Consider the following 25,762-nt stretch of genomic DNA (forward strand, 5'->3'; position numbering starts at 1 on the left):
GGCTCACACCTGTAATCCCAGCACTTTGGGAAGCTGAAGCGGGCAGACTGCTTGAGCCCAGGAGTTTGAGACCAGCTTGGGCAACATGGCAAGACCCCATCTCTATAAAGAAAAAAAAATTAGGCAGGCATGGTGGCATGCACTTGTAGTCCCAGCTACTTGGGAGGCTGAGGTGGGAAGACAGCTTGAGCCCAAGAGGTTGAAGCTGCAGTGAGCCGTGTTCACACCACTGCACTCCAGCCTAGAAAATAGCGTGAGACCCTGTCCCGTCTCAGGAAAAAAAAAAAAAAAAAAAAAAAAAAAGCTTAATCCTGAACTTGTACAGGAACAGGAACCCATAGTCTGGAGCTCTCTAGAAACCCCTGCTTGATTCAGTAAAGGAACAATAATATAGAAACCATAGGAATCCCTGGAATCCCTGTCCTCACTGTCTGATCAAGAGGATCAGAGGGCACATTTGAAATGACCCACCAGAGGTACACTAGAAGTGACCTGACCCTGCCCATGAATCCCTGTCCTCACGCACCTCACACAAAAGGAAAAAAGGCCCCTACCCTCAATCCTGTAAAAGAATCCCAGCCAGATAGAGACGACCAAGGCCTGACACTACAGCACAGACCGGCAAACTACGGCATTCAAGCCAAAGCCAGACTGTGGGCTGTTTTACATTTTTAAGTTGTGTTTTAAAAAGAGAGAGAAAAAAAAGAAAAATGCCACTGAGACCGTATGTGGCCTGCAAAGCCTAAGATGTTTACTCTCTGACCCTTTATAAAGTTTGCTGACCCCTACTCTACAGAAACCTCTCTTCTGATCCAACAGAAAAATGGGCCTTGACCCTTTGCAAGACTCCCTACTCTTAGGCTGCAGGTATCACAACTGTAAAATTTTTTGTACTGTGTTATCATTGTATGTGTTTTCTTTGGTGAGTGTAGGGGTTTAAAGGTCTTAGGTCTGCAACTCTTTTGCGCTGAGACAAAAGATAGGTTCAGGAAGGAGGGGTGAAAGGGAATCGGCGTCAGGAACTGGCATCAAGAGGATTAGAGGGCACAGCTACTGGGCGGTGAGACCGTCAATCTGTCAGTCTGATGCTGAACCCCCCAACTGCTTATCTCCCGGTCCCAGCTTATAGCCCGGTAGGAAATGGTGGAGAATGAGAGAGGGAGATTAGAGGACAAACCGGCCTCCTGCAGAGCTGACATTCAGACACGGAGTGGGAGTTGCGGGGGAGACAGGGTGCCCAGGGACAGCTCCCCAGACTCACACACACTTTCTATTACTGCTTGGGAGCAGTGGTCACCCGTTGGAGGGGACAGATAGGGAGAGCTGCTGCCCATGAGAACTCCCCTCCTCAAGTCCATTCTGGCCCTGGGCACTATTATTATCACAACTTTCCAGATGAGGAAACGGAGCACAGAGCTGTTCAGTAACTTGCCCAAGGTCACATGGTTAAGTCCCGTAACCTCAGTTTCCTTATCTGCAAAGCAGTCTTAATAATGGGAACTACCTCATAGAATTGTGGTTTACAACGATGCCTGTCACATAATACTTGCTATCATTACCATTCCCTGCCCCCACTAAAACTCCTTCCACCCAGAATATTGCGGCAGAATATTAATAGCTAACATTCGGAGAGTGCTTCCTGTGTACCACCGTAGTGAATATTAACTCGGAAAATCCTCACAACATCGTCACCACGCCTGTTTTGGCCGCCGCCAGCCAAAATCCAGTGGCAACCTCGCTCTCGGCCCAGCCACAACCAGCCCGCCCGCTATACGTCATCACGGCGCGTCGCGCGGGAAGTCGCGGGGAAAAGGGAAGACGCCCCTTCCTAATTCCCTCGCTTCCTTGCTTCCTTTCGCGACACCGCCGGCCCGAAGGGCTCTTAAGTGACTGGACAGGGACGGAGCGGCGGCGGCTACGGCATCCAGGACGACAGCGACGGTAGCCTAGGCAGGGGAAAGCTTGCGCCTCAGCCCTCTTGGGAACTGCCTGCGCCTGCCTTTTACGCAGGCGCAGCACAGCTGGCGTAGCACCCGACGCACCGCCCCGACGCCTGTGAGCTCACGAGAGGTGTGGCTCAGCACAGCTGGCGTAGCACGCTGGCGCGCTCCCCCGCCGCATGTGAGCTCGCGAGAGGTGTGGCTCGCGCGGTGGGCGCGGCCTTGAGGTACTCTCCCCTCTGGAGGCGGGATCTGGGCGGGCAGTCGAGAGACCAGGCCCAATGGAAAAGAAAGGCCAGGGCGCTCGCGTCCCCACGGGTCGCCAGAAACTTGGCGGAGCGAGCCAAGGGCGGAGTTTGAGAAAGGGGCTGCGTCCAGTGAGTGGAGCGGCGAGTACTGCGCGTCGACGGCGGAGGCGGGAAGGGGGCGGAGGCCGACCGAAGGCGGCTAGGGACTGGCTGAAGGGGGTTAGCGAAACGTTAGCGGTCGGGTCTGGGCAGGGGGTGGAGCTGGTTGAAGGAACGGGGCAGTCCCCTGAGGAGCGGGGCTGGTTGAAACGCTAGGGGCGGGATCTGGCGGAGTGGAAGGTACCGGTCCGGCCCGATGAGGGGTGGAGTTAAGTGAATCGTTAAGGGTGGAGCCGGGGCCGGGGCCGGGGCCGGCTGAGTGAGAGGGTGGGTGATTATCCCGGGAGGTAGGCCGAAAGGGCAGATTCGTGAAGGAGTGGGGTCTGGGCCGGGTTTAGAGGGTCTGGGAATGGGGTTTGGGAGAGTGGAAGGGGCGGTGATTGGTTGGAAAGGGCAGGCCCCAAAACGGACTGAGTGAGCCAGGGGGCTTATTGCTCAGTGAAGGGGCAAGACTAGGGAAAGAGAATCGTGTAAAAGGGGTGGAGTCTAGCGGACCGGGCGGGGCCAGGTAGAATGGCCACCTGAGTGGAGGGAGAAGGCCTGAGAGAGGCGGAGTTTGGAAGGCTGTGGAGAATCAGATAGTGTAAGGAATGGAATCTAATAGAGGGGGCGGAGCCTGGAAAAGGGCAGAGAGGTGGGGTCCTCAGGGCACACTAGCCCCCTCACATACCCACGCTCCCATCTCTCCAGAACCGCGGCAGGGGTCAAGCCTCCTCAACTATGACCTCAACCGGCCAGGATTCTACCACAACCAGGCAGCGAAGAAGTAGGCAGAACCCCCAATCTCCCCCTCAGGACTCCAGTGTCACTTCGGTGAGGCCCTAGACCCGCCCTCATGAGGGGGAGAGGGAGCAAGTTGGTCATTCCCTGGACTCTGACCCTTCTCTCTGATTCACAGAAGCGAAACATTAAAAAGGGAGCCGTTCCCCGCTCCATCCCCAATCTAGCGGAGGTAAAGAAGAAAGGCAAAATGAAGAAGCTCGGCCAAGCAATGGAAGAAGACCTAATCGCGGGACTGCAAGGGATGGTGAGCAGGGCCTGGCTGCAGTTTAGACTCATATGACAATCAAAACCCAAAGGTTCCCAACCCTGGACAGTTCCCTCTGACTCAGGGCCTGAAATGGATCTGTATGTCCTTTTTTTCCTCTGCAGGATCTGAACCTTGAGGCTGAAGCACTGGCTGGCACTGGCTTGGTGTTGGATGAGCAGCTAAATGAATTCCATTGCCTCTGGGATGACAGGTGAGGCTGGGTCCTCCAGGCTGTCTCCAAAACACAAAAATACACACATTTAGAGCCCATTAGCAAGAATAAATCCTTTCTTACCCCAGCCTGGATACTGGAAGCAGATGATTTGGAGAGGTAGGGCTCACACTTGAAAGGGTCCTGTGTTGCTAACAAACATTTATTGCCTATTGTGTGCCAAGAGTTGGTGATACAAATGTACCAAACAATAGACAGGGTCCCTTCTCTAGGAGCGGATTGGTGAGTAGGAGGGCAGATCATTAAACAGCCAACAGCAGTATGATGTGTTTAATGAAGACAGACTAAAGACCAGGGGATTCAAGGGTGTATAAAAGAGGATCCTAAACTAGTATCCAGGCTTCCCAGAAGGCTTTATAGAGGAAGAGACGTTTGTACTGAAACAGAAGGATGAAACCTCCCATTTGCTTTACTTTTCAAAAAGAATCAGCAAATCCTTTTGACTATATGTTCTGATCTCTCCTCACCACCTCCACTGCCACCATCATCATCACTCACCTAGACTTGCAGAAGCCTCCTTCGTGGTCCCCTGCTTCCAGCCTCACCTCTATTGTCTGTTCATGCAGCAACCTAAAAAAATACGTATGAGATGATGTCTTTGTTAAAATACTTTAAGGAGGCCGAGCACAGTGGCTCACGCCTATAATCCCAGCACTTTGGGGGACCAAGGCAGGTGGATCACTTGAGGTCAGGAGTTCGAGACCGGTCTGACCAATGCATTGAAACACTGTCTCTACTAAAAATACAAAAATTAGCCGGGCGTGTTGGCACACACCTGTGATCCTAGCTACTTGGGAGGCTGAGGCAGGAGAATCACTTGAACCTGGGAGGCGGAGGTTGCAGTGAGCCGAGATTGTGCCATCGCACCCCAGCCTGGGCAACAAGAGCAAAACTCTGTCTCAAAAAAAAAAAAAAAAAAAAAATGCTTTAAGGGCAGACTGTTGTCCTCAAGGTAAAGTCCAAATTCTTCATCCTGGCCTCGAAGGTTCCACATGATCTGGCTCCACATCACTTTGTGACCTCATCAGCCAATCCTCCTCACCCACACTAGTCCCCTTGTTCTTCCAACATGCCAGGCACCCTCTTACCTCTGGTCTGTACCCTGACCAACCCCTTTCCCAGAGATTCTTTTCAGCCTTCTCTTCCAGCTACCTTTCACATCCCAATGAGACTTTCTCAGAGAAGGTTTTGCCTGACCAAACCCTACCCCAGTACCTGATCTTATTTTCCTAGCCCATGACATTGTTTGCTAATTGTCATACTTGTGTGTTTACCAATTAATATCTATATCCCTTATCCCAACCTAAGAGTACCTTACTACGGGAAAAGACTTCTTTTATGGAATACCTATTTACTATCTATTGAGGAGCTAGGAATACAGCAGTAAACAAAACAAACAAAAGCCCGTGCCTTCAGGGAAAAGGGGGAAGACAGACAATAAGTAAACGAAAAGTAAATGATACACTGTGGTAGAAAGGGCAGTGTTATGGAGAAGCAGTAAAGGGAGAACAGTAGGAGAAAGTACAGTGGAGGAGACTTCAGTTTTCAATACACTGGTCAGGGAAGGCCTCACTGACATTCGAGCAGGGATCTGAAGAGGTGAGGGAGTAAGTCATGGAGACAGTTGGAGGAAGAGTATTCTAGGCAGGGCTGGGGGGGGCAGCTAGAGTAGAGTTCTAGGGCTGGCTGAAGAGTATTTGGTTCAACTGAGAACCAGGGAAGAGACCAGTGTAGGTGAAGCGAAGCAAAGGAAAGAAAGAGGGGTAGGAGATGGGGTCAGAGAGGTGATAGAGAACAGATTGTTTTGGGCCTTCTGGGCATGGGAAATACTTTGGCTTTTACTCAGAATGGGATGGGAGCCTCAAAGGGACATGAACTGATTAGGGTTTTAACCAGTGTCTGGCTGTCATGCACAGAAAGGACTGTTGAGGTGGTGAGGGTTGAAGCAGGGAGGCCGAGGAGATGCCACCACAGCCCAGGCGGGAGGGTATGGTAGTAGCAGTGGTAGTGGTGAGGAGAGGGTCACACTCCAGAGCTGATGGAAGGCAGGACTGACACCACAGTTTTGGGGTAAGCAGCTGTGGAAGGGTGGATGGGGAGATGTGGAGAGAGCAGATGTGGAGCTCCCCAGTGTCCCCATGCATCTGTGACTGTGTCTCCATCTCCCCAGCTTCCCGGAAGGCCCTGAGCGGCTCCATGCCATCAGAGAGCAGCTGATCCAGGAGGGCCTCCTAGATCGCTGTGTGTCCTTTCAGGTAAGGCCCCCAAGCCAACACTCTGGGTAAAGGGCAGGGAGCTGACCTGACCTGGGCTCAGCCCATGCCTTAACCCTTTATCCCGCCTTTGTTCCTCATCTCTCCCCAGGCCCGGTTTGCTGAAAAGGAAGAGCTGATGTTGGTTCACAGGTGAAGGCTTGGGAGCCTTGTAGGGATGGGGAGGAGCCTGCCCTGGACAAACCAGGGCAATGCTTTGGGAAGGAATGTCATGGTCTCTGTGGCCAGCCTTGGGCAAGTCGCTGAGCCTCTCTGAATCTATGTCATCGCCTGTAACAAGGGAACCAGTAAACTTAAGTTCCTCAGGAGAGTTCAATGTGTGTCAGGTGCTTAGAACAGGGCCTGATGTATCATCAGTCCATCATGAGCTATTACTGTTATCATGATCTGATTGAACAGATGGTGGATGTGTGAACAGAGTGATCGGGGTTTCCCCAGGGGCTGCAGGAACCCAGATTTAGAGGCTTGGTGCTGTGTGGCTCGAGGAAAGCTAACTTGGCAGAGTGGGTATCTCAGCTGAGCTTTAAGAGGAGAAAAAGAGTGAGTCAGATGAAGAGGGTGACTGAGGGAAGGGAAGAACAGACAGCTAGACCACTGTGGCCAAAGGCCTGAAAGTAGGATTTGGTATGGCTAGAGCAGGGGAGCAGAGAATATTACTGGAACTGAGGCGGGCTAGGGAAGAAACAGAATGTGTCTTAAATCCCGGCTATTCCTTCAGGTTGACAGTTGGGGGAACCGAGCCCTAATTTGACCAGGGGTTTGGTGTGTGGACGGCTCAGATGGGGAAGAGACAGGGCCCTGAATCTCATCTCCCATCTGTGTCTAGCCTAGAATATATTGATCTGATGGAAACAACTCAGTACATGAATGAGGGAGAACTCCGCGTCCTAGCAGACACTTACGACTCAGTTTATCTGCATCCGGTATGGATGAGAACTGTGGGGGCAGGGAGTGGTGGCAATCTTGGGGTCCCCATCCCTATGCCCACCCCACCCTGGGGCAAGCAGCTGAGTGGATAGGGCTGTTCTCTCCCTCACTCCCTCTCTGGCTCCCCACTGTCTCTCCAGAACTCATACTCCTGTGCCTGCCTGGCCTCAGGCTCTGTCCTCAGGCTGGTGGATGCGGTCCTGGGGGCTGAGATCCGGAATGGCATGGCCATCATTAGGTAGGACTCTCCAGCGTTTGACATTTTACATTGTTTTAAAGTCCTTCTTTCAAGTGTAAAATGTATTGATATGGGCAATATATTCATGTGATTCAAGAATCCAAAGGTACAAAAGAGAATACAATTAAAAATCTGTTTCCCATCCTTGTCACCCAGACACCTGCCTCCTCTCATGGGAGGTAGTCATTGGAACCACTGACTCATGTGTCCTCCCACAAAGTCTTATTCAAGAAATAAATACCATATTTCATTGATTCTAAGGTGTACATTTTTTCATATCTGTAACATCTTAAAATCCGGATGCATCTCAAAAATAGTGACATCTCAGAATTCCATTGGTAGTATTTTCTGCTTTGTTTTTGGCATGTGAAATCATGGTACATCTTATCGTTGGCATCCCAGAATTGATGAAATGCAAAAGCTTTCTCCTCCCTCCCCTGTTTTTAACCACAAATGGTAGTAACACGACATACTCCCTTCTTGCTATCTTCTCACTTACACATCTTGGAAACCTTTCTCTGACAGCATGTATCTTGGAGCCCGGTAGAACACCATTGTGTAAATGTACTCTTTGTTAATCAGCCCCCGACTAGTGGGCATTTTGGTTCTCCTCAGTCATTTGCTGTTTTAAAAAAAATGCTACAGCAGACCGGGCGCGGTGGCTCAAGCCTGTAATCCCAGCACTTTGGGAGGCCGAGATGGGTGGATCACGAGGTCAGGAGATCGAGACCATCCTGGCTAACACGGTGAAACCCCGTCTCTACTAAAAAAACACAAAAAACTAGCCAGGCGAGGTGGCGGGCGCCTGTAGTCCCAGCTACTGGGGAGGCTGAGGCAAGAGAATGGCGTAAACCTGGGAGGCGGAGCTTGCAGTGAGCTGAGATCCGGCCGCTGCACTCCAGCCTGGGCGACAGAGCGAGACTCCGACTAGTACCTTTACAAAAATAAAACGTTATTTTATACTAACATAAAATAAAAATGTTACTTCACCCTTTTTAAAATATAGGTTGTGGCCTAAGTTCCTGCAACAGAGTGACTGGGTTTGAGAATGTATGCGTTGATCATTTTATTTTTATTTTTATGTATTATTTATTTTTTTGAGACGGAGTCTTGCCCTGTCACCAGGCTGGAGTGCAGTGACGCAATCTTGGCTCACTGCAACCTCTGCCTCCTGGGTTCAAGTGATTCTCCTGCCTCAGCCTCCCGAGTAGCTGGGACTACAGGCACCCGCCACCACATCTGGCTAGTTGTTTGTATTTTTAGTAGAGACAGGGTTTCACTATGTTGGCCATGATGGTCTCGATCTCTTGACCTCGTGATCCACCCGCCTCGGCCTCCCAAAGTGCTGGGATTACAGGCGTGAGCCACCATGCCCGGCCTTTATCATTTTAATGAACATTTTCAAATCTCCTTTGGAAACAGAGGGGTAGATTGGCAGGGGGTGAGAGTTTGAGGGGCTCCATTACTCAGTTCCCGGCAGATTTTTAGGCATCAGCATTAAAGGAATTGGTGGTCCAGGATTAGAGAGCAGAGGATAGTCTGTCTCTGAAGAGGAGGACCCCTCACACACTCCAGGCTGTTACTTTCTTGTCTTGCCCAGGCCTCCTGGACATCACGCCCAGCACAGTCTTATGGATGGCTATTGCATGTTCAACCACGTGGCTGTGGCAGCCCGCTATGCTCAACAGAAACACCGCATCCGGAGGTCAGCAGCAGAGGGCAGATGTGATGGGGGTGGCATGGGGTGGGGTGTCCTGGTCTGGGCTCTTCCCCCAGATTCACCTTGATCCCCTTGCACAGAGTCCCCTCTCTCTCCTGCTCCTAGGGTCCTTATCGTAGATTGGGATGTGCACCACGGTCAAGGAACACAGTTCACCTTCGACCAGGACCCCAGGTATACCCCAACTCCCACCTAGGTGCTAGACTCCCAGCCACCTCCCACCCTTACAGGCCCAGCCAGAAGGGGTCCAGAGGAAGGAAAAAGCATTCACATTCATGGGGCCTATCCTGGGATCAGGATCTATGCTACTTTCTGTGTGTCTGCTGTCTCTCCTAATTTCACTCTGAGGCAGGGACTGTTGGGTTCCCCATTTTACAGATAGGGGGACTGAGGCTTATAGATTAAGAGGTCACACAGAGAAGAACTGGGAGAGATGAGATTTGACCCACAAATATTTGAAGATCTTATTCACTGATTAACCCTTGAGTTGGAGTGAACCTCAAATTACTGCTTTATTTTTTCTGATTAGGATAATGCTTCAAATTTGTTTATCCTTTCAGTAGATAGTAAAAAATAAATATAAATAAATAACAAACTATTTGTTTAAAGAAATTAAATAATACAGAAGTGTCTGAAGTAGTGAGTCTCCTCTAATTTCCATTACCTCAAAAATAAGTATTGACAGTTTAGGTTATATCCTTACAGATTTTTTTCTACAGATGTCTGAATATTTATTATTATTGTTATAATTATTAATAACACACTTGCCTAATGGAATAATTCTCCCCATGTTCTTCGACAACTTGCTTTATTCATTTAACAGCATATCTGGGACATTTCTCCATGTTAGTACCCCTTAAAGTATCTTGTTCTTTGTAGTATTCAATTTTATGACTGTACTTCTGGTTATTTAACACCAGGACTTTTAAGATGCTTCCCAGTTTTTGCTATTACAGGCACTTCTACTGTGAATAGCCTGGTAAATATGTAATTCTGCACTTCTCTGAGTCTATCTGTAGGATGAATTTCTAACAGTGGATTGCTTGGGCCAAAGAGTCAGCATACTTTAAAGTCTGGTATACACTGTCTGACTTCCCTCCAGGAGGGGACCAGTTTACCCTTCCTGCAGAAAGTGATTGAGCAAGTCCTTGTGAGTAGGGGACATTACTAAGTACAGGTTGAGTATCCCTTATATGAAGTGCTTGGAACCAGAAGTATTTCAAATTTCAGATTTTTTCAGATTTTGAAATATTTATATTATACTTAGTGGTTGAGCATCCCTAATCTGAAAACCCAAAATCCGAAATACCCCAGTGAGCATTTTCTTTGAGCATCATGTTGGCCTTCAAAAACTTTAGGATTTTAGGGCCAGGCACGGTAGCTCATGCCTGTAATCCCAGTACTTTGGGAGGCTGAGGCAGGTGGATTACCTGAGGTCAGGAATTCAAGATCAGCTTGGCCAACATGGTGAAACCCTGTCTCTACAAAAACACAGAAAAGTTAACCAGGCGTGGTGGCACACACCTGTATTTCCAGCTACTCAAGAGGCTGAGGCAGGAGAATCACTTGAACCCAGGAGGCAGAGGTTGCAGTGAGCTGAGATCGCACCACTGCACTCCAGCCTAGGTGATAGACTGAGACCCTATCTAAAAAAAAAAAAAAAAAAAAAAAAATTGTTTAGGATTTTACAGCATTTCAGATTTCTAGATTAGGGATGCTCAACCTGTAGTAGTTGTTTTATCTAGCCTTCTACCCAGCTGACTACAGGGAATCCACTTATCCAAGACATTTTACATCTGAAGAATCCAATTTAGGTTGGTTGTTCTCTAGACATTGCTTTACTATTTTCCAGCATTCAGTGTTCCTGACAGGTGTCTGCTTTTCATTCCTTTACAAGTAATCTACTTTCTGCTCTGCAAGGTTATCTTGGTGTTCTTTTTTCTTTCTTTTTTTTTTTTAATTAGGGTATCACTCTGTCACCCAGGCTGGAGTATAATAGCGAGATCATAGCCCACTGTAACCTCAAACTCCTGGGCTCAAGCAATCCTCCTGCCTCAGCCTCCCAAGTAGCTAGGACTACAGGCATGTGCCACCACACCCAGCTAATTTTTTAAATTATTTGTAGAGACAGGGTCTCACTATGTTGCCCAGACTGGTCTCAAACTCCTGACCTCAAGTGTCCTCCCACTGCAACCTCCCAAAGCACTGGAATTACAGGCATGAGCCACTGTACCTAGCCTTGATGTTCTAAACTTTTACCCTGGCCTTTTCACTCTGCTTAGTAGTAGGTAGACATTTTACATCTGAAGATTCATGCTTTTCTTAAATTCTTGGAAATTATTCTCTATTAGATCTTTGATAATTTCTTCTTTGTTTTCTCTGTTCTCATTCTAGGACTTCTGTTAGTCAGATGTTAGACTTCCTGGGTTGATCCTCTATGTCTCTCTCTTTTTGAGTTTTTTTTTATTTATTTGAGACAAGGTCTTGCTCTGTTGCCCAGGCTGGAGTACAGTGGCATAAATGTGACTGACTGCAGTCTCGACCTCCCGGGCTCAAGCAATCCTCATGCCTCAGCCTCCTGAGTAGCTGGGATTACAGGTGCACACTAGCATACCCAGCTAATTTTTTAATCTTCTGTAGAGACGGGGTCTCACCATGTTGCCCAGGCTTCTTAGTTTTTATCTCATGTTTTCTGTCTCTTTTTTCTTTTGCTGTGACCTGGGAGATTTTGTCAACTTTATCCTCAAGCCCTTCTGTTGAATTATGTATTTAGATATTATGTTAAACTCCAAAAGCTCGCTCTTCCTCTCTGTTTCTATGCCCTCTCATTCCTGATCTTGTTTTTATAGAGTATGAATTAGAATTGCCAGCCGGGCGTGGTGGCTCATGCCTGTAATCTCAGCACTTTGGGAGGCCGAGGTGGGTGGATCACTTGAGGCCAGGAGTTCAAGACCCGCCTGGCCAACATGGTGAAACCCCGTCTCTACTAAAAATACAAAAATTATCCAGACCTGATGGTGCGCACATGTAATCCCAGCTACTCGGGAGGCTGAGGCAGGAGAATCGCTTGAACCCAGGAGGTGGAGGTTGCAGTGAGCCAAGATCGTGCCACTGCATTTGAGCCTGGACGATAGACGGAGACGCTGTCTTTAAAAAAAAAAAAAAAAAAGAAGTACCTTAAGTTTCTTCTGTTGTCTGAATTATGTCTCTTTATTCTGAGGCTGGTTGAATTATTTTTTCTTGGTCCTTCTCTTTTATGCTGATGGTTTCCCTCAAATGTCTAGCGATCCTTATTTGGCTATTTATACCCAAGAATGAAGGCCCATTGTAGGGAGTAGAGGACTACTCTGCTGCGGTGTTTGTAGATCTGTTTTCCTGAAAGGCATTTCCCCAGAATGGGGACAGGGAATGTCCACTGACAGGTTGCAACGTTAGCGAGTGTGGGCAAGTACCCGGGCATTAGATGGGATCCTGCCAGATGTCACAACAAAGGGAGGCCTCTTCTTTGGGGTAACATCTCTTTTCCCTCAGCCTTGCCAAAGGTGTGTCTGTTCTACGTACCTTTCCCAGTCTAGCTTTGGGCTTTGTTGGTCATCTCTACTGTTTTATTATGGTGGGTTTTTAATACTTCATTAATTTTTCTGGTTTTATCTTTATTATTTTTTTCCTACTACGTTCTTTATTTTGTTCATTTCTGGCTTCTGGAATTGAATGCTTCAACATTTATCAACTCATTGGCTGATCTCATTTCATCTATACCTGTACCCACTGCCCTCTTCCTGTTTTCCTTCAAAACTAATCCCAGATACCATATAATTTCTCCTGTAAATATTTCAGAATGCATCTCTAAAACATAAGTACACTTTTTTAGAAAAGCATTACCTTAGTATCAATACCTGAAAATTAACAAGAATTATTTTCTCAATCTGCCAAGGGTCTGTCATTCAAAGAATTCTTTAATATCATTAATCATTCTTTTTGTTTGAATAAATGCATAGGAGGCTATAGCTGTGTGTTCTTTCTATTGACTACACACACAGATGTGAAACACTGTGAATATATTCAGTGCATTCTTCCTTATAAACAAACATGTATAAACAAACAAACAAAAAGAACATGTCCATACCCTTGAATCTCCCAGCTCCCCATCTCTCAGTCTCTGAACTCCAGCAGCAGGGAGACAAACTGGACAGTCCTTAAAATGCTGTTGTGAAGACAAGGAAAGCAGATGATCTAAAACTAAGTAGTTAAAAGAAACAAGTCTTTGGGAGGCCGAGACGGGCGGATCACGAGGTCAGGAGATCGAGACCATCCTGGCTAACCCGGTGAAACCCCGTCTCTACTAAAAAAAAAAATACAAATACTAGCCGGGCGAGGTGGCAGGCGCCTGTAGTCCCAGCTACTCAGGAGGCTGAGGCAGGAGAATGGCGTGAACCCGGGAGGCGGAGCTTGCAGTGAACTGAGATCTGGCCACTGCACTCCAGCCTGGGCGAGAGCCAGACTCCGTCTAAAAAAAAAAAAAGAAACAAGTAACTTTGGTGCATTGGTGATTCAGTGGGGCCCTTCAGAAGGGATTTTGTGTGCATTGACCTGGATCTGTACTGGATTTCTCCAGAAAAGAAACCTCAGGTTATCTTGGGTGCCCCCTTATCCTGCTCAGCATGAGACAGAGCACCCTGGGGCTCCTGGAATCTCAAAGTCTACTTTCTAGAAATTCATTGAAGTCTCTTATTCTCTGACATCCTTTCTTCCACTCTCTCTTTCTGGGTTGCTGTTTGTTTACAATTTCTTTACTGTATTTTGACCGGGGTGGTAGGAGGGTGAGGTAAACCCGTGCTATCAATCCACCATTGAACTTGAAGGTGGTTGAACTTATTTTGAATTTCCCTTCTGTTTTCTTTTTAAACTTAGCTTCCTTGAGTCCTAGTTCTGCTGTTTGTTGACTTTGATGGCTCTCTTTTAGAGTCAGCTTTCTTCAGATCTTTTCTTTATTGCTGTCTTCCCCGATGATTTTTTTTTCTTTTTCTTTTTTTTGAGACAGTCACACTCTGTCGCCCGTCTCCCAGGCTGAAGTGCAGCGGCCCAATCTCAGCTCACTGCAACCTCCACCTCCTGGGTTCAAGCAATTCTCCTGCCTCCATCTCACAAGTAGCTAGGATTACAGGCATATGCCACCACGCCCAGCAAATTTTTTGTATTTTTAGTAGAGATAGGGTTTCACCATGTTGGCCATGCTGGTCTCCAACTCCTGGCCTCTAGTGATCCACCTACCTTGGCCTCCCAAAGTGCTGGGATTACAGGTGTGAGCTACCGCACCCGGCCCCTGATGATAATTTTTATGTCCTACTGTGTTTCTCTTCCTCTAATGATTAACTTACCAAAAGTTTAGATCCAAGATTTATCTATCAATGTCAAAAATAAAACAATCATCCTCCACCCACTCAAGACCAGAGCTTTTGCATGTTTTTATTCCCAAATTCCAAGCTCTTTTCCCTCAATTTTAAGAATCTTTTTCTATCACTTGCATTAAATTTCACAACTACATTATCAACACATTAAAATGTGACTCTTAAGTTTGTCTAGATTCAATGCATACCACTATTTCTTGCATTTCCCTAAAAAATCTGCCTTAGATCCTCTCTGGAACAAGGCAGGGGGTAAATGACCAGATAGAAGGATGGATGGATGACAGATTATTCATTTTGCTTTCCCCAGTCAGAATTAAGCCCTCCCATGGCCCCTTGCTGGGCTTTCTGTTAAAACACATGCGTCGCATCTTTTCAGTATCTGTTTTGCATGTCGGTCCATCTCATCTCTCTGAGTGCTCACTCTCTTGCCTATAAAATAGAAGAAGTAGTAGAGGTGACCTATAAGGCATTGAGGAAAAGGAATTGCCCTCTCACTGGCCTTATGGCAGCCCCAGCCAGCACCCCGTCTCCAGTTCCACCCACAGAAGCAAGTCTCACCCCTTCCCCCCAGGTCTCTCTACTTCCTGCTAGAGAATCACCCAACTCCCCAGCTTGGCTTGAGGCTTTTTTCAGCCTTAGCTAGCTCCCCGCAGCTAAGAGCCCCATGCTCCATTTGGGCCTCCAGTGTCACAGGATTTGACCTGCTGTTACTACTACCTTTGTCATAGGGGCAGGTAGTGGGCAGATATGATCTAGAATACCCCACAGAGTCAGGAGCCCCCATGATCTGGGATAGACCCTAGAGCTGAGCCTGAAATTGGGTGGGCACTGAGGGGGCAGTGATGTTTGCTGAGGAAGAGATTCTAGTGAGAGACTAAATGAATGAGTGAGTGAGGTAATGGATAAATAAAGATAAGAATGGATAAATGGTAAGATAATTAAATTGGTGACTGAATGTAAGGATAAATTAATGGAAGAATGGATTCATGGATTAAATAATTAATGGGGAAATTAATGAATGAGAGAATGAACGAGTAGTTGAATGGGGAAATGAGTGGTAGAGGAAACTGGCAACTGTTGGGTTGGGAGTGTCTATGGGGATTGACTCTTCTCCAACTCTCTCACCTCTTTTTTCTTCTGCCCCCAGTGTCCTCTATTTCTCCATCCACCGCTACGAGCAGGGTAGGTTCTGGCCCCACCTGAAGGCCTCTAACTGGTCCACCACAGGTTTCGGCCAAGGCCAAGGATATACCATCAATGTGCCTTGGAACCAGGTCAGCATTCACCCACCCTCTGTCCCCAAAGTGAGACCCAGCCCTGCCCTTCTGTCAGCAGCTCGGGACAGGTGGCTGAACATCCCCCACTACACTCCTGTGTCTGCAGGTGGGGATGCGGGATGCTGACTACATTGCTGCTTTCTTGCACGTCCTGCTGCCAGTCGCCCTCGAGGTCCTGGGGGTCTGGGGTGTGTTGGGGGAGAGGAGTGGCCTTGAAGGTTAGGCCGTGAGGGCAGGTAGCCTCATAGAGTCTGTTCCCCCTTCAGTTCCAGCCTCAGCTGGTCCTGGTGGCTGCTGGATTTGATGCCCTGCAAGGGGACCCCAAGGTAAGGCAGGCTCCCTGGGGCGGCAGATGGGCTGCACGGAGCCAGACTGATCCTCCATGTCCCCCCAGGGTGAGATGGCCGCCACTCCGGCAGGGTTCGCCCAGCTAACCCACCTGCTCATGGGTCTGGCAGGAGGCAAGCTGATCCTGTCTCTGGAGGTGAGTGACTCACCTTCGTCCCTCAGCCTGTGGATCCTGGAGGGCTTAAGAACGAAGCTTTCAAGTCCAACAGGAGTTCCTGGCCCAGCATTTCACTTACTAGCTGGACAACCTTGCATAAGTCACTTCACTTCTTTGTGCCTCCGCTTTCCTTCTGTAAAACGAGCATAATAATGGTAATCACCTCATATCATTGTCCAGTGAATTCAATGAGGCCCCCTTCTAAGTTCCTTGTTGCTTGACATTTGGTATGCACTTTCTTATTATTATCATCATTATTGTTATTCCCTGGTCATGTCTGGTCCTTTCCTGATCCCCCTTCACAACTCCTTGCCCCAGGGTGGCTACAACCTCCGCGCCCTGGCTGAAGGTGTCAGTGCTTCGCTCCACACCCTTCTGGGAGACCCTTGCCCCATGCTGGAGTCACCTGGTGCCCCCTGCCGGAGGTGAGCCCCGGTGGAGGAGGGGAAAGCGGGAGCCTCACTGCCTGCCCACATTCCTTGACCTCATATTTCCTCCCTGCCCTGCCCTGCAGTGCCCAGGCTTCAGTCTCCTGTGCTCTGGAAGCCCTTGAGCCCTTCTGGGAGGTTCTTGTGAGATCAAGTAGGAAGTGGGGTGTGGGCCTGGTGTGGGGTGGACGTGGGATGAGCCCTGGGGCAGACTGTCTTCAGACTTCCTCTGACTTTACTGGGCTGCCTTGGAGGTAGAGGGTCAGGCCCTCTCTCTCCCTGGGCCCTGGTTTCAGGCCTCTCACCCCATTTTCTATTTGGGTCACCTGAGTTCCAGAGTATGATGGGGATTCAGAGTGAGAGGGTGGGACAAACGTGGCCTCCCCCTTGTAGCTGAGACCGTGGAGGGGGACAACATGGAGGAGGACAATGTAGAGGAGAATGAGGAGGAAGGACCCTGGGAGCCCCCTGTGCTCCCAATCCTGACGTGGCCAGTGCTACAGTCTCGCACAGGGCTGGTCTATGACCAAAGTATGATGAATCACTGCAACTTGTGGGACAGGTAGGCATTTGGAGGGCTGGATGAGTAGGTGTTGGGGGTCCCTCCCCATCAGGCGCTAAGCCCCTACCTCTCGTTTCCCCACTGCTAGCCACCACCCTGAGGTACCACAGCGCATCTTGCGGATCATGTGCCGTCTGGAGGAGCTGGGCCTTGCTGGGCGCTGCCACACCCTGACACCGCGCCCCGCCACAGAGGCTGAGCTGCTCACCTGCCACAGGTCAGACCCCGGTGCCTGGGGTGGGTGGCTTCCCAGGACTGGATGAGGTCTCAGGGGCTGGAGCTTGGGTTTCCCCTCCCAGGGAGCTGCTGCAGGACTTGAGAGGGGCTGAAGTTCCTGTCTTGCGGGTGGGGCCCAGGGAGGGGATGGTCCCTCCTCACTGTCCTGCCGGTGCGCCTCTCTGTGCCTCCAGTGCTGAGTACGTGGGTCATCTCCGGGCCACAGAGAAAATGAAAACCCGGGAGCTGCACCGTGAGAGTTCCAACTTTGACTCCATCTACATCTGCCCCAGTACCTTCGCCTGTGCACAGCTTGCCACTGGCGCTGCCTGCCGCCTGGTGGAGGCTGTGCTCTCGGGAGAGGTGTGTCCTCTGGGCTGGGGAGAGGAGGACCTGGGGAGAATTGAAAAAGAGGGCCACCTGCTGTTTCTGGATGCTCTAAGAGAGTCAAGCAGGGCCTGAGGAAAGGGGCCATGGAGAGGGGCACAGGAGGGGGCGGGCCTAGAGGCTGGGGTAATAATGGAAGGAACTGGAGAAAGGGAAGGGTGGCCAAGTGCAGTGGCTCACATCTGTAATCCTAGTGCTTTGAGAAGCTGAGGTGAGCTCAGGAGGTCAAGGCTACAGTGAGCCATGATTGTGCCATTGCACTCTAGCCTGGGCAACAGAGTGAGACTCTGTGTCAAAAAAAAAAAGGGTTGGGCATGGTGGCTCATGCCTATAATCCCAGCACTTTGGGAGGCCGAGGCGGGCGGATCACGCGGTCAGGAGATCGAGACCATTCTGGGTAACACGGTGAAACCCTGTCTCTACTAAAAAACACACAAAAAACTAGCCGGGCGTGGCGGCGGGCGCCTGTAGTCCCAGCTACTCAGGAGGCTGAGGCAGGAGAATGACGTAAACATGGGAGGCAGAGCTTGCAGTGAGCCTAGATAGCACCACTGCACTCCAGCCTGGGCAACAGAGCGAGACTCCATCTCAAAAAAAAAAAAAGAAGAAGGAAGAAAGGAAGGTGAGGGTGAGCTGGAGGGCAGGCTGTCCGATCTTAGCACCCTGCTGCTTCCTAGGTTCTGAATGGTGCTGCTGTGGTGCGTCCCCCAGGACACCACGCGGAGCAGGATGCAGCTTGCGGTTTTTGCTTTTTCAACTCCGTGGCTGTGGCTGCTCGCCATGCCCAGGCTATCAGTGGGCGTGCCCTGCGGTAAGGACTCCCTGGGGACCCCCCAAATCCTGATCCTTGTGGGGACCTGGATGCTCTCCCCAGCCCATTGCTTACTCATCATGCCCCATGGTCCAGCTCCCAGGACTTCCCCAAAAAGAAATAAGGGTACAGCCCTTACCCAAAGAAGGACTGAGGATGGAACCTCTCAGTGCCTATGTAGATAGGACCCCCAGATCATGTTACCTGGGCGCTTATGAAACAGGATTCAGGGTCCCACCCCAGCATTTCTGGCCTATAGTAGCTGCCTCGACAGAACCCAGGTCCAGGCTCCTGATGCATACTCCAGAAGACCCAGGAACCAGTCCCCAGCATTAGCTGCCCAAGGCCCAGGGTCCAGTTCCCTAGCAATGACCCAGAAGAGCCCAGGGCCCAGCCCCGAGCACTTGCTCAGGCCTACAGGGCAGCCCTCGGGAACCAGGATCAGACTTTTCTCCTTAACTGATAGGACTAGGGTCCTGCCACTCAGCATTAAATGCCCCTACAGACCCCAGGGGTCTGGCCCAGCCCTCTTCCAGGGGGTGAGTATCCTAGGTTACTGAGGTGCTGTCTCCTCCCCAGGATCCTGATTGTGGATTGGGATGTCCACCATGGTAATGGAACTCAGCACATGTTTGAGGATGACCCCAGGTAAGGGGCTGCAGTCAGGGGCCACAGTGTGATCAGGGAGGTGGGTGAGCACCTCAAGGGTACTGGAGCCCCTAACCAGCCATGGCCCCCTTCCTACCCCCTCCCCGGCAGTGTGCTATATGTGTCCCTGCACCGCTATGATCATGGCACCTTCTTCCCCATGGGGGATGAGGGTGCCAGCAGCCAGATCGGCCGGGCTGCCGGCACAGGCTTCACCGTCAACGTGGCATGGAACGGGCCCCGCATGGGTGACGCTGACTACCTAGCTGCCTGGCATCGCCTGGTGCTTCCCATTGCCTACGAGGTACAGCTCAGGATAGATCGCAGGATGTATGTGACACGCCTGTGCAGGTGGCAGCGTGGACCTGCCTCCTCAGCATGTGTGCGTCTGACTGCCAGGTGGCTGATGATATGAGACAGCCCATGGGTGATTAATGAGGCTACCGGGGCAGTTGGTGACTGTGATCACTTTGTGTATTGTGTACAGGTGACTGTACATGACTGCCTTCTCTGTGTGACACTATGTGAGTGACTGTCTTGGCTGTGTGTGTGAGGGCCTTCTGACTATGCAGCAGTGGCCCGTGTCCTGGCTGGATCTGTGTTATGTGTGTGCCATCACAAGTGCTTGAGTATGTGTGTGTGCGACTCTGTGCAGGCAGGTATTTCTCACCTTTTCTCTGTGTGATAGGTGTGATATTGTATGTCACTAAATGCAACCATCTCTGTGACAGCCTGTGTGGGACCCTCTGGATGTGAAAGGCTGTGTGTTACAGCAGTCACTGTCTGGCTGTCTGCGTGTGTGTCTCTGACTGGGAGGTAGCTGCCTTCCCTCTGTGTGAGCTGGGGGGCTAGTGGCTTGCATATGGTTGACTCTGGGAGGGAGGGAGGGGGTGTGAGCACCGCTTTGTCACCCTGGGCGCTGGTGTGCATCTTTGGATCTGCACGTGTGCGGGTGGCCAGGACAGCCTTCTGTATGTGTACAACTGTATGTGCAAGTAACCAGCTCTTGTGGACACACCAGAGTGCATGTCGCCATTGTGGCTGTGTGGTAATGGCATGTGTATGTGACTCTGCAGGGTGGCTGCGGGTTATTGTCCTCTTTGAGAAACTGTGTGTGTGTGTGTGTGTGTGTGTGTGTACATGACTAGTGCAGATATGTAGTACTGGTCTATATGGGACTGTCTGTGTGGCAGTACTTGTGGCTCTGTGTGACTATCTTCTCTCTGTGTGGCACTTGCATTGCCATCTTCTGTTATGGAAGTGTGCAAGCACCTCTCTTTGGCACTATGTATATAAAACCCTATATGTTGTGTATGTGTGTCCCACATTTGACCCTGGGGTGTGTGTGTGTAAGGACATGTCTCTGTCTCTCTGTTTTTCATGTCACTCTCTTGATGTCTGAGTCTGTCTCATGTCTCATGACTATGTCTCATGTCCCCATCTGTCCCTTTCTACTGTCTCCATGTCTCTAAGTCTGCATCTGTTTCTTCTGAGTCTGTATTTCTTTTCTTCCCCTCTTCATTTTCAGTCTCTGCTTTTGCATCTCCCAGTCTGCAGATCCTGTGTCTCCATCTCTCTGACTTGCATCTCCATGTCTTCATTGTCCTTTTCTCCATGTCTCTGGGTTGCCATCACTTACTACCTACCAAAAGCCCCCACCCTCATGCTTATACATCTCTTCTCTCCCTGCCTCAGTTTAACCCAGAACTGGTGCTGGTCTCAGCTGGCTTTGATGCTGCACGGGGGGACCCGCTGGGGGGCTGCCAGGTGTCACCTGAGGGTTATGCCCACCTCACCCACCTGCTGATGGGCCTTGCCAGTGGCCGCATTATCCTTATCCTAGAGGTAATTCTCTCTTGGTCCCTCTTCCCACAGTGGGAGGGTAGTTTGGAAATGTTGGCACCATCACTCAGGACAGTTTCCTGAAATCTCCTTTGAGTGTCCCTGCCTGGGATTGTTGGCACATACTGGGTAGTAATAAGAATAACAGCAACATTAACAGCCTTAATTGAGTGCTCACTGTGCAGAGCACTCTTCTGAGCACTTCATGTGTCTTATTCATTCAGTTACTTGGCAAAGCAGCCTTATGAGGTAGGGTCAGCTTACCTCATTATTTTCCTCTCTCAAGATCAGGGAAACTGAGGCACAAAGTGGTGTGATGACTAGCCTGAGATGGCACATTTACTGATGGCAGAACCAGGACTTGAACCCATGCAGCCTGGCTCCAGGGTTTGTGCTTTTTACTCCTGACCTTGTGATCCACCCACGTGAGCCTCCCAAAGTGTTGGGATTACAGGCATGAGCGACCGTACCTGCCTCTTTTTTTTTCCTTTTGAGACAAAGTCTTGCTCTGTCACCCAGGCTGGAGTGCAATGGCGCAATCTCGGCTCACTGCAGCCTCCATCTCCTGGGCTCAAGCAATTCTCATGCCTCAGCCTCCCGACTAGCTGGGACTACAGGCACATGCCACCACGCCTGGCTAATTTTTGTATTTTTAGTAGAGATGGGGTTTCACCATGTTGGCCAGGCTGGTCTCAAACTCCTAACCTCAGGTAATCTGCCTGCTTCGGCCTCCCAAAGTGCTGGGATTATAGGGGTGAGCCACCATGCCTGGCCTGTGCTGTTATTTTCACCACTTTACAGATGAGGAAAATAAGTCACAGAGAAATTAATTGGCTTGCAAAAAGTCCCACTTACGGTGTGCCCAGTACTGCTTGTGACAGGACACGGTGGGAGTTAAGAACACAGATGACTCCATCAGAGAGCCCAAGTTCAAACCCCAGTGCTGCCTCTTCAGCTGTTATGACCTTGGACAAGTCATCTAACCACTCTGAGCCTCAGTTTCTTTATCTGTAAAAAGAATAGCGACTGGGATTCCTGTGGAATGTAAAAAGAAGTCAATACAGCAGTCCATGTGGAGAGAGAGTCCAGTTGTTCCTGTACTAGGTCAGGGCAGGGTCTTTTGTATGGATTCACAGCAGTCGTCTTGTGCAGGTCAGGTCAGTGGTTACTGTATGATGTGAGGCCAGGGGTTCCTGGACAGTATGAAGACGGATTTCTGTATGGCGTGAAGGCAAGTTCCTGTATAGATTGAGCACCTGTGGTTGTGAGGATTGAGTTAATATGCATGAAGTACTTAAAATAAGGTCTGGCACACAGCAAACAATAAATGTCAGCTGTTACTAATGCTTTTATCAGTATCGTTATCTTGCACTTTACATTACAATTTACTCCCCACAACAACCACCTTACACAATGGGTGCTGCCCATCTTACAGGTGTGGGTTCTGTTCACTTGTTCCCAGTACTCTCTCTCCTTCTCCAGACTTGCAGGGCTCAGTAGGGAGGATTGGGGAAGCAGGACATGTTGCCCTCCAAATTCCCCAATGAACCCCCACCATACCTTTCCCTCCCCTTTTCCTTAACAAAGGGTGGCTATAACCTGACATCCATCTCAGAGTCCATGGCTGCCTGCACTCGCTCCCTCCTTGGAGACCCGCCACCCCTGCTGACCCTGCCACGGCCCCCTCTATCAGGGGCCCTGGCCTCAATCACTGAGACCATCCAAGTCCATCGCAGATACTGGCGCAGCTTACGGGTCATGAGTGAGTGGATTTGGCGGCGATGGAGGGAACTCAGGGAAGGAGGGGGCTGGGGGGCAGGGATTAGAGGCAGGAAGGAGGACAGTACCCACACTCAAGGATCTCCCTCCCTGGTTTCAGAGGTAGAAGACAGAGAGGGACCCTCCAGATCTAAGTTGGTCACCAAGAAGGCACCCCAACCAGCCAAACCTAGGTTAGCTGAGCGGATGACCACACGAGAAAAGAAGGTTCTGGAAGCAGGCATGGGAAAGATCACCTTGGCATCATCTGGGGAAGAGTCCACTCCAGGCCAGACTAAGTCAGAGACAGCTGTGGTGGCCCTCACTCAGGACCAGTCCTCAGAGGCAGCCACAGGGGGAGCCACACTGGCCCAGACCATCTCTGAGGCAGCCGTTGGGGGAGCCATGCTGGGCCAGACCACCTCAGAGGAGGCTGTCGGGGGAGCCACTCCGGACCAGACCACCTCAGAGAAGACTGTGGGAGGAGCCACTCTGGACCAGACCACCTCAGAGGATGCTGTTGGGGGAGCCACGCTGGGCCAGACTACCTCAGAGGAGGCTGTAGGAGGAGCTACACTGGCCCAGACCACCTCGGAGGCAGCCATGGAGGGAGCCACACTGGACCAGACTACGTCAGAGGAGGCTCCAGGGGGCACCGAGCTGATCCAAACTCCTCTAGCCTCGAGCACAGACCACCAAACCCCCCCAACCTCACCTGTGCAGGGAACTACACCCCAGATATCTCCCAGTACACTGATTGGGAGTCTCAGGACCTTGGAGCTAGGCAGCGAATCTCAGGTAAGGCCCACCACACCCAGGTAGGGGCAAGAAGGGGCAAGAATCGGGCTTCTCTGATACATCTCTTACTTCTGCGTGTCCAGGGGGCCTCAGAATCTCAGGCCCCAGGAGAGGAGAACCTACTAGGAGAGGCAGCTGGAGGTCAGGACATGGCTGATTCGATGCTGATGCAGGGATCTAGGGGCCTCACTGATCAGGTGAGCTCAGGGAGAGGCTGGGACTGTGGCTTCCATCTCTTGCCAATTTGTGTCTCCAGGTAGGAGCATGTGATAAATAAACATATAATGGGGAGATGGGGTCTTCAGCTTACTCAGTTTCACCCACCCACTCCAGGCCATATTTTATGCTGTGACACCACTGCCCTGGTGTCCCCATTTGGTGGCAGTATGCCCCATACCTGCAGCAGGCCTAGACGTGACCCAACCTTGTGGGGACTGTGGAACAATGCAAGAGAATTGGGTGTGTCTCTCTTGCTATCAGGTATGGAGCAGAGGAAGGGGATGGGGCGGAGGTTGGCCCGGGAGCAAACTACAGGGGGGTGCTGACCCCCACCTGACACTCACACCCCCAACCTCAGGTCTACTGTGGTCGTTACATCAGTGGCCACATGCTCCAACACCATGGAAATTCTGGACACCCGTTGGTCCTCAGCTACATCGACCTGTCAACCTGGTGTTACTACTGTCAGGCCTATGTCCACCACCAGGTGGGCCCTGGGTAGACCCTTCAACACGTGCACACTCACCCCGCACACACACACAGCCCTTCTGTGATTGGGTAAAGGGAGACCACAGGCCTCTCTGCATGGCTGCCTCATGTGATTATTTTGCATGGGGCGGGGGCTGTGGGATAGTCCAGAAGACAGAGTGGTTGAGGGCTGGAGTGGGGGCAGCCCTGCAGCCGAGGTAGAGGGGTCCTCACTCTCTCTCACCTGCCCTATTCTTGCCTCCTCCTCAGGCTCTCCTAGATGTGAAGAACATCGCCCACCAGAACAAGTTTGGGGAGGATATGCCCCACCCACACTAAGCCCCAGAATACGGTCCCTCTTCACCTTCTGAGGCCCACGATAGACCAGCTGTAGCTCATTCCAGCCTGTACCTTGGATGAGGGGTAGCCTCCCACTGCATCCCATCCTGAATATCCTTTGCAACTCCCCAAGAGTGCTTATTTAAGTGTTAATACTTTTAAGAGAACTGCGACGATTAAGTGTGGATCTCCCCCTGTCCATTGCCTGCTTGAGGGGTACCACTACTCCAACCCAGAAGGAAAGGGGGGCAGCTCAGAGGCCCCAAGAGGGAGCTGATATCACGAGGATAACATTGGCGGGAGGGGAGTTAACTGGCAGGTATGGCAAGGTTGCATATATAATAAAGTACAAGCTGTTAAAAAACCTGGAGAAAGCCTTTTGACTTTGAGCAGGTGGAGAACCCCACATCCCTGGCCAGCAGAGCCAATGAGTAATGAAGGAAAGAGGGAGTGGGTCTCTGTCAGGTCAATCCCCTGCCCATCCATTGCCCCCAAAAAGCTAACTGAAAATAGAGCAGCCATTTTGACTGGCTCCACGGGAGATGAAATGGTAGAATCCATGATATGAAATGGTAGAATCCATGAGGAAATGAGGGTGCTTGCCTTAGAAATAGGGGCCTCACAGCCAGTCCCAGCTACACCCACACCCTAGGCTGAGAAGGCAAGAAAACTAGCAGGAAGTATCCTCACCAGGCCTGTTTCCCCATTTGTCTCATTGGCCTGACAGGATGGCGGGAGGTCCAGGTTTAACTTGAATGTGGTGGTCATGGTAGCTTCTTGGCAGAAGGGGTGCCTGCCGTTGACCAGAGGTGGGAAATTGGAGGACAGTCTGAGAGTTGAATTTCTCCCACGTGGTGAGAATTGCTTTGGCAGCTCAAGGGAGTAGGAGCTGAGGTTTCCAGGACTTGTCTTCATGGCCACCTTATGATTCCGAGCTGACCACCACAGCCTTACTGAGTCAAGAAGAGGAAGGATGGGGAAGGGCCAGGGCTGCCCCGTTTTTGTTTTGTTTTGTTTTTTGAGATGGAGTCTTGCTCTTGTCGCCCAGGCTGGAGTGCAGTGGCACAATCTCGGCTCACTGCAGCCTCTGCCTCCCAGGTTCAAGTAATTCTCCTTCCTCAGCCTCCTGAGTAGCTGGGATTACAGGCGCCCACCACCACACCTGGCTAATTTTTGTATTTTTAGTAGAGATGGGGTTTCGCCATGTTGGGCAGGCTGGTCTCGAACTCCTGACCTCATGATCCACCCGCCTCGGCCTCCCAAAGTGCTGGGATTACAGGTGTGAGCCACTGCTCCTGGGCCAGGGGCTGCCCTGTTTTAAGAGCCCTC

At 50.5% G+C, this 25,762-nt stretch overlaps 1 protein-coding gene across 8 annotated transcripts; it reads left to right on the forward strand.

Moving 5' to 3' along the window:
• Window positions 1-1,799: 1,799 nt before the first annotated feature.
• HDAC6 (histone deacetylase 6) lies at window positions 1,800-24,797 on the forward strand. Of its 8 annotated transcripts, none has more exons than XM_031936599.1 (29): window positions 1,800-1,941; window positions 3,038-3,160; window positions 3,246-3,374; window positions 3,500-3,588; window positions 5,780-5,864; window positions 5,974-6,014; window positions 6,709-6,805; window positions 6,950-7,047; window positions 8,648-8,752; window positions 8,873-8,941; window positions 15,323-15,449; window positions 15,559-15,624; window positions 15,719-15,778; window positions 15,847-15,936; window positions 16,276-16,382; window positions 16,472-16,539; window positions 16,779-16,947; window positions 17,036-17,164; window positions 17,358-17,526; window positions 18,228-18,361; window positions 18,941-19,009; window positions 19,121-19,313; window positions 20,705-20,854; window positions 22,439-22,613; window positions 22,731-23,407; window positions 23,491-23,604; window positions 23,741-23,887; window positions 23,985-24,113; window positions 24,365-24,797. In XM_031936599.1, the coding sequence occupies exons 2-29, from the start codon at window positions 3,068-3,070 to the stop codon at window positions 24,431-24,433; spliced, it is 3,648 nt and encodes a 1,215-aa protein (XP_031792459.1). In that variant the 5' UTR covers window positions 1,800-1,941; window positions 3,038-3,067; the 3' UTR covers window positions 24,434-24,797. The 8 variants fall into 8 exon arrangements, with proteins under 8 accessions (XP_031792459.1, XP_026307133.1, XP_026307128.1 ...); XM_026451348.2 differs by lacking the exon at window positions 1,800-1,941 and adding an exon at window positions 1,962-2,167; XM_026451343.1 differs by lacking the exon at window positions 1,800-1,941 and adding an exon at window positions 2,222-2,317.
• The last annotated feature ends 965 nt before the right edge of the window (window positions 24,798-25,762 follow it).

This window comes from Piliocolobus tephrosceles, chromosome 12 (genome assembly GCF_002776525.5).
Source record: "Piliocolobus tephrosceles isolate RC106 chromosome 12, ASM277652v3, whole genome shotgun sequence".
Lineage (NCBI taxonomy): Eukaryota > Metazoa > Chordata > Mammalia > Primates > Cercopithecidae > Piliocolobus > Piliocolobus tephrosceles.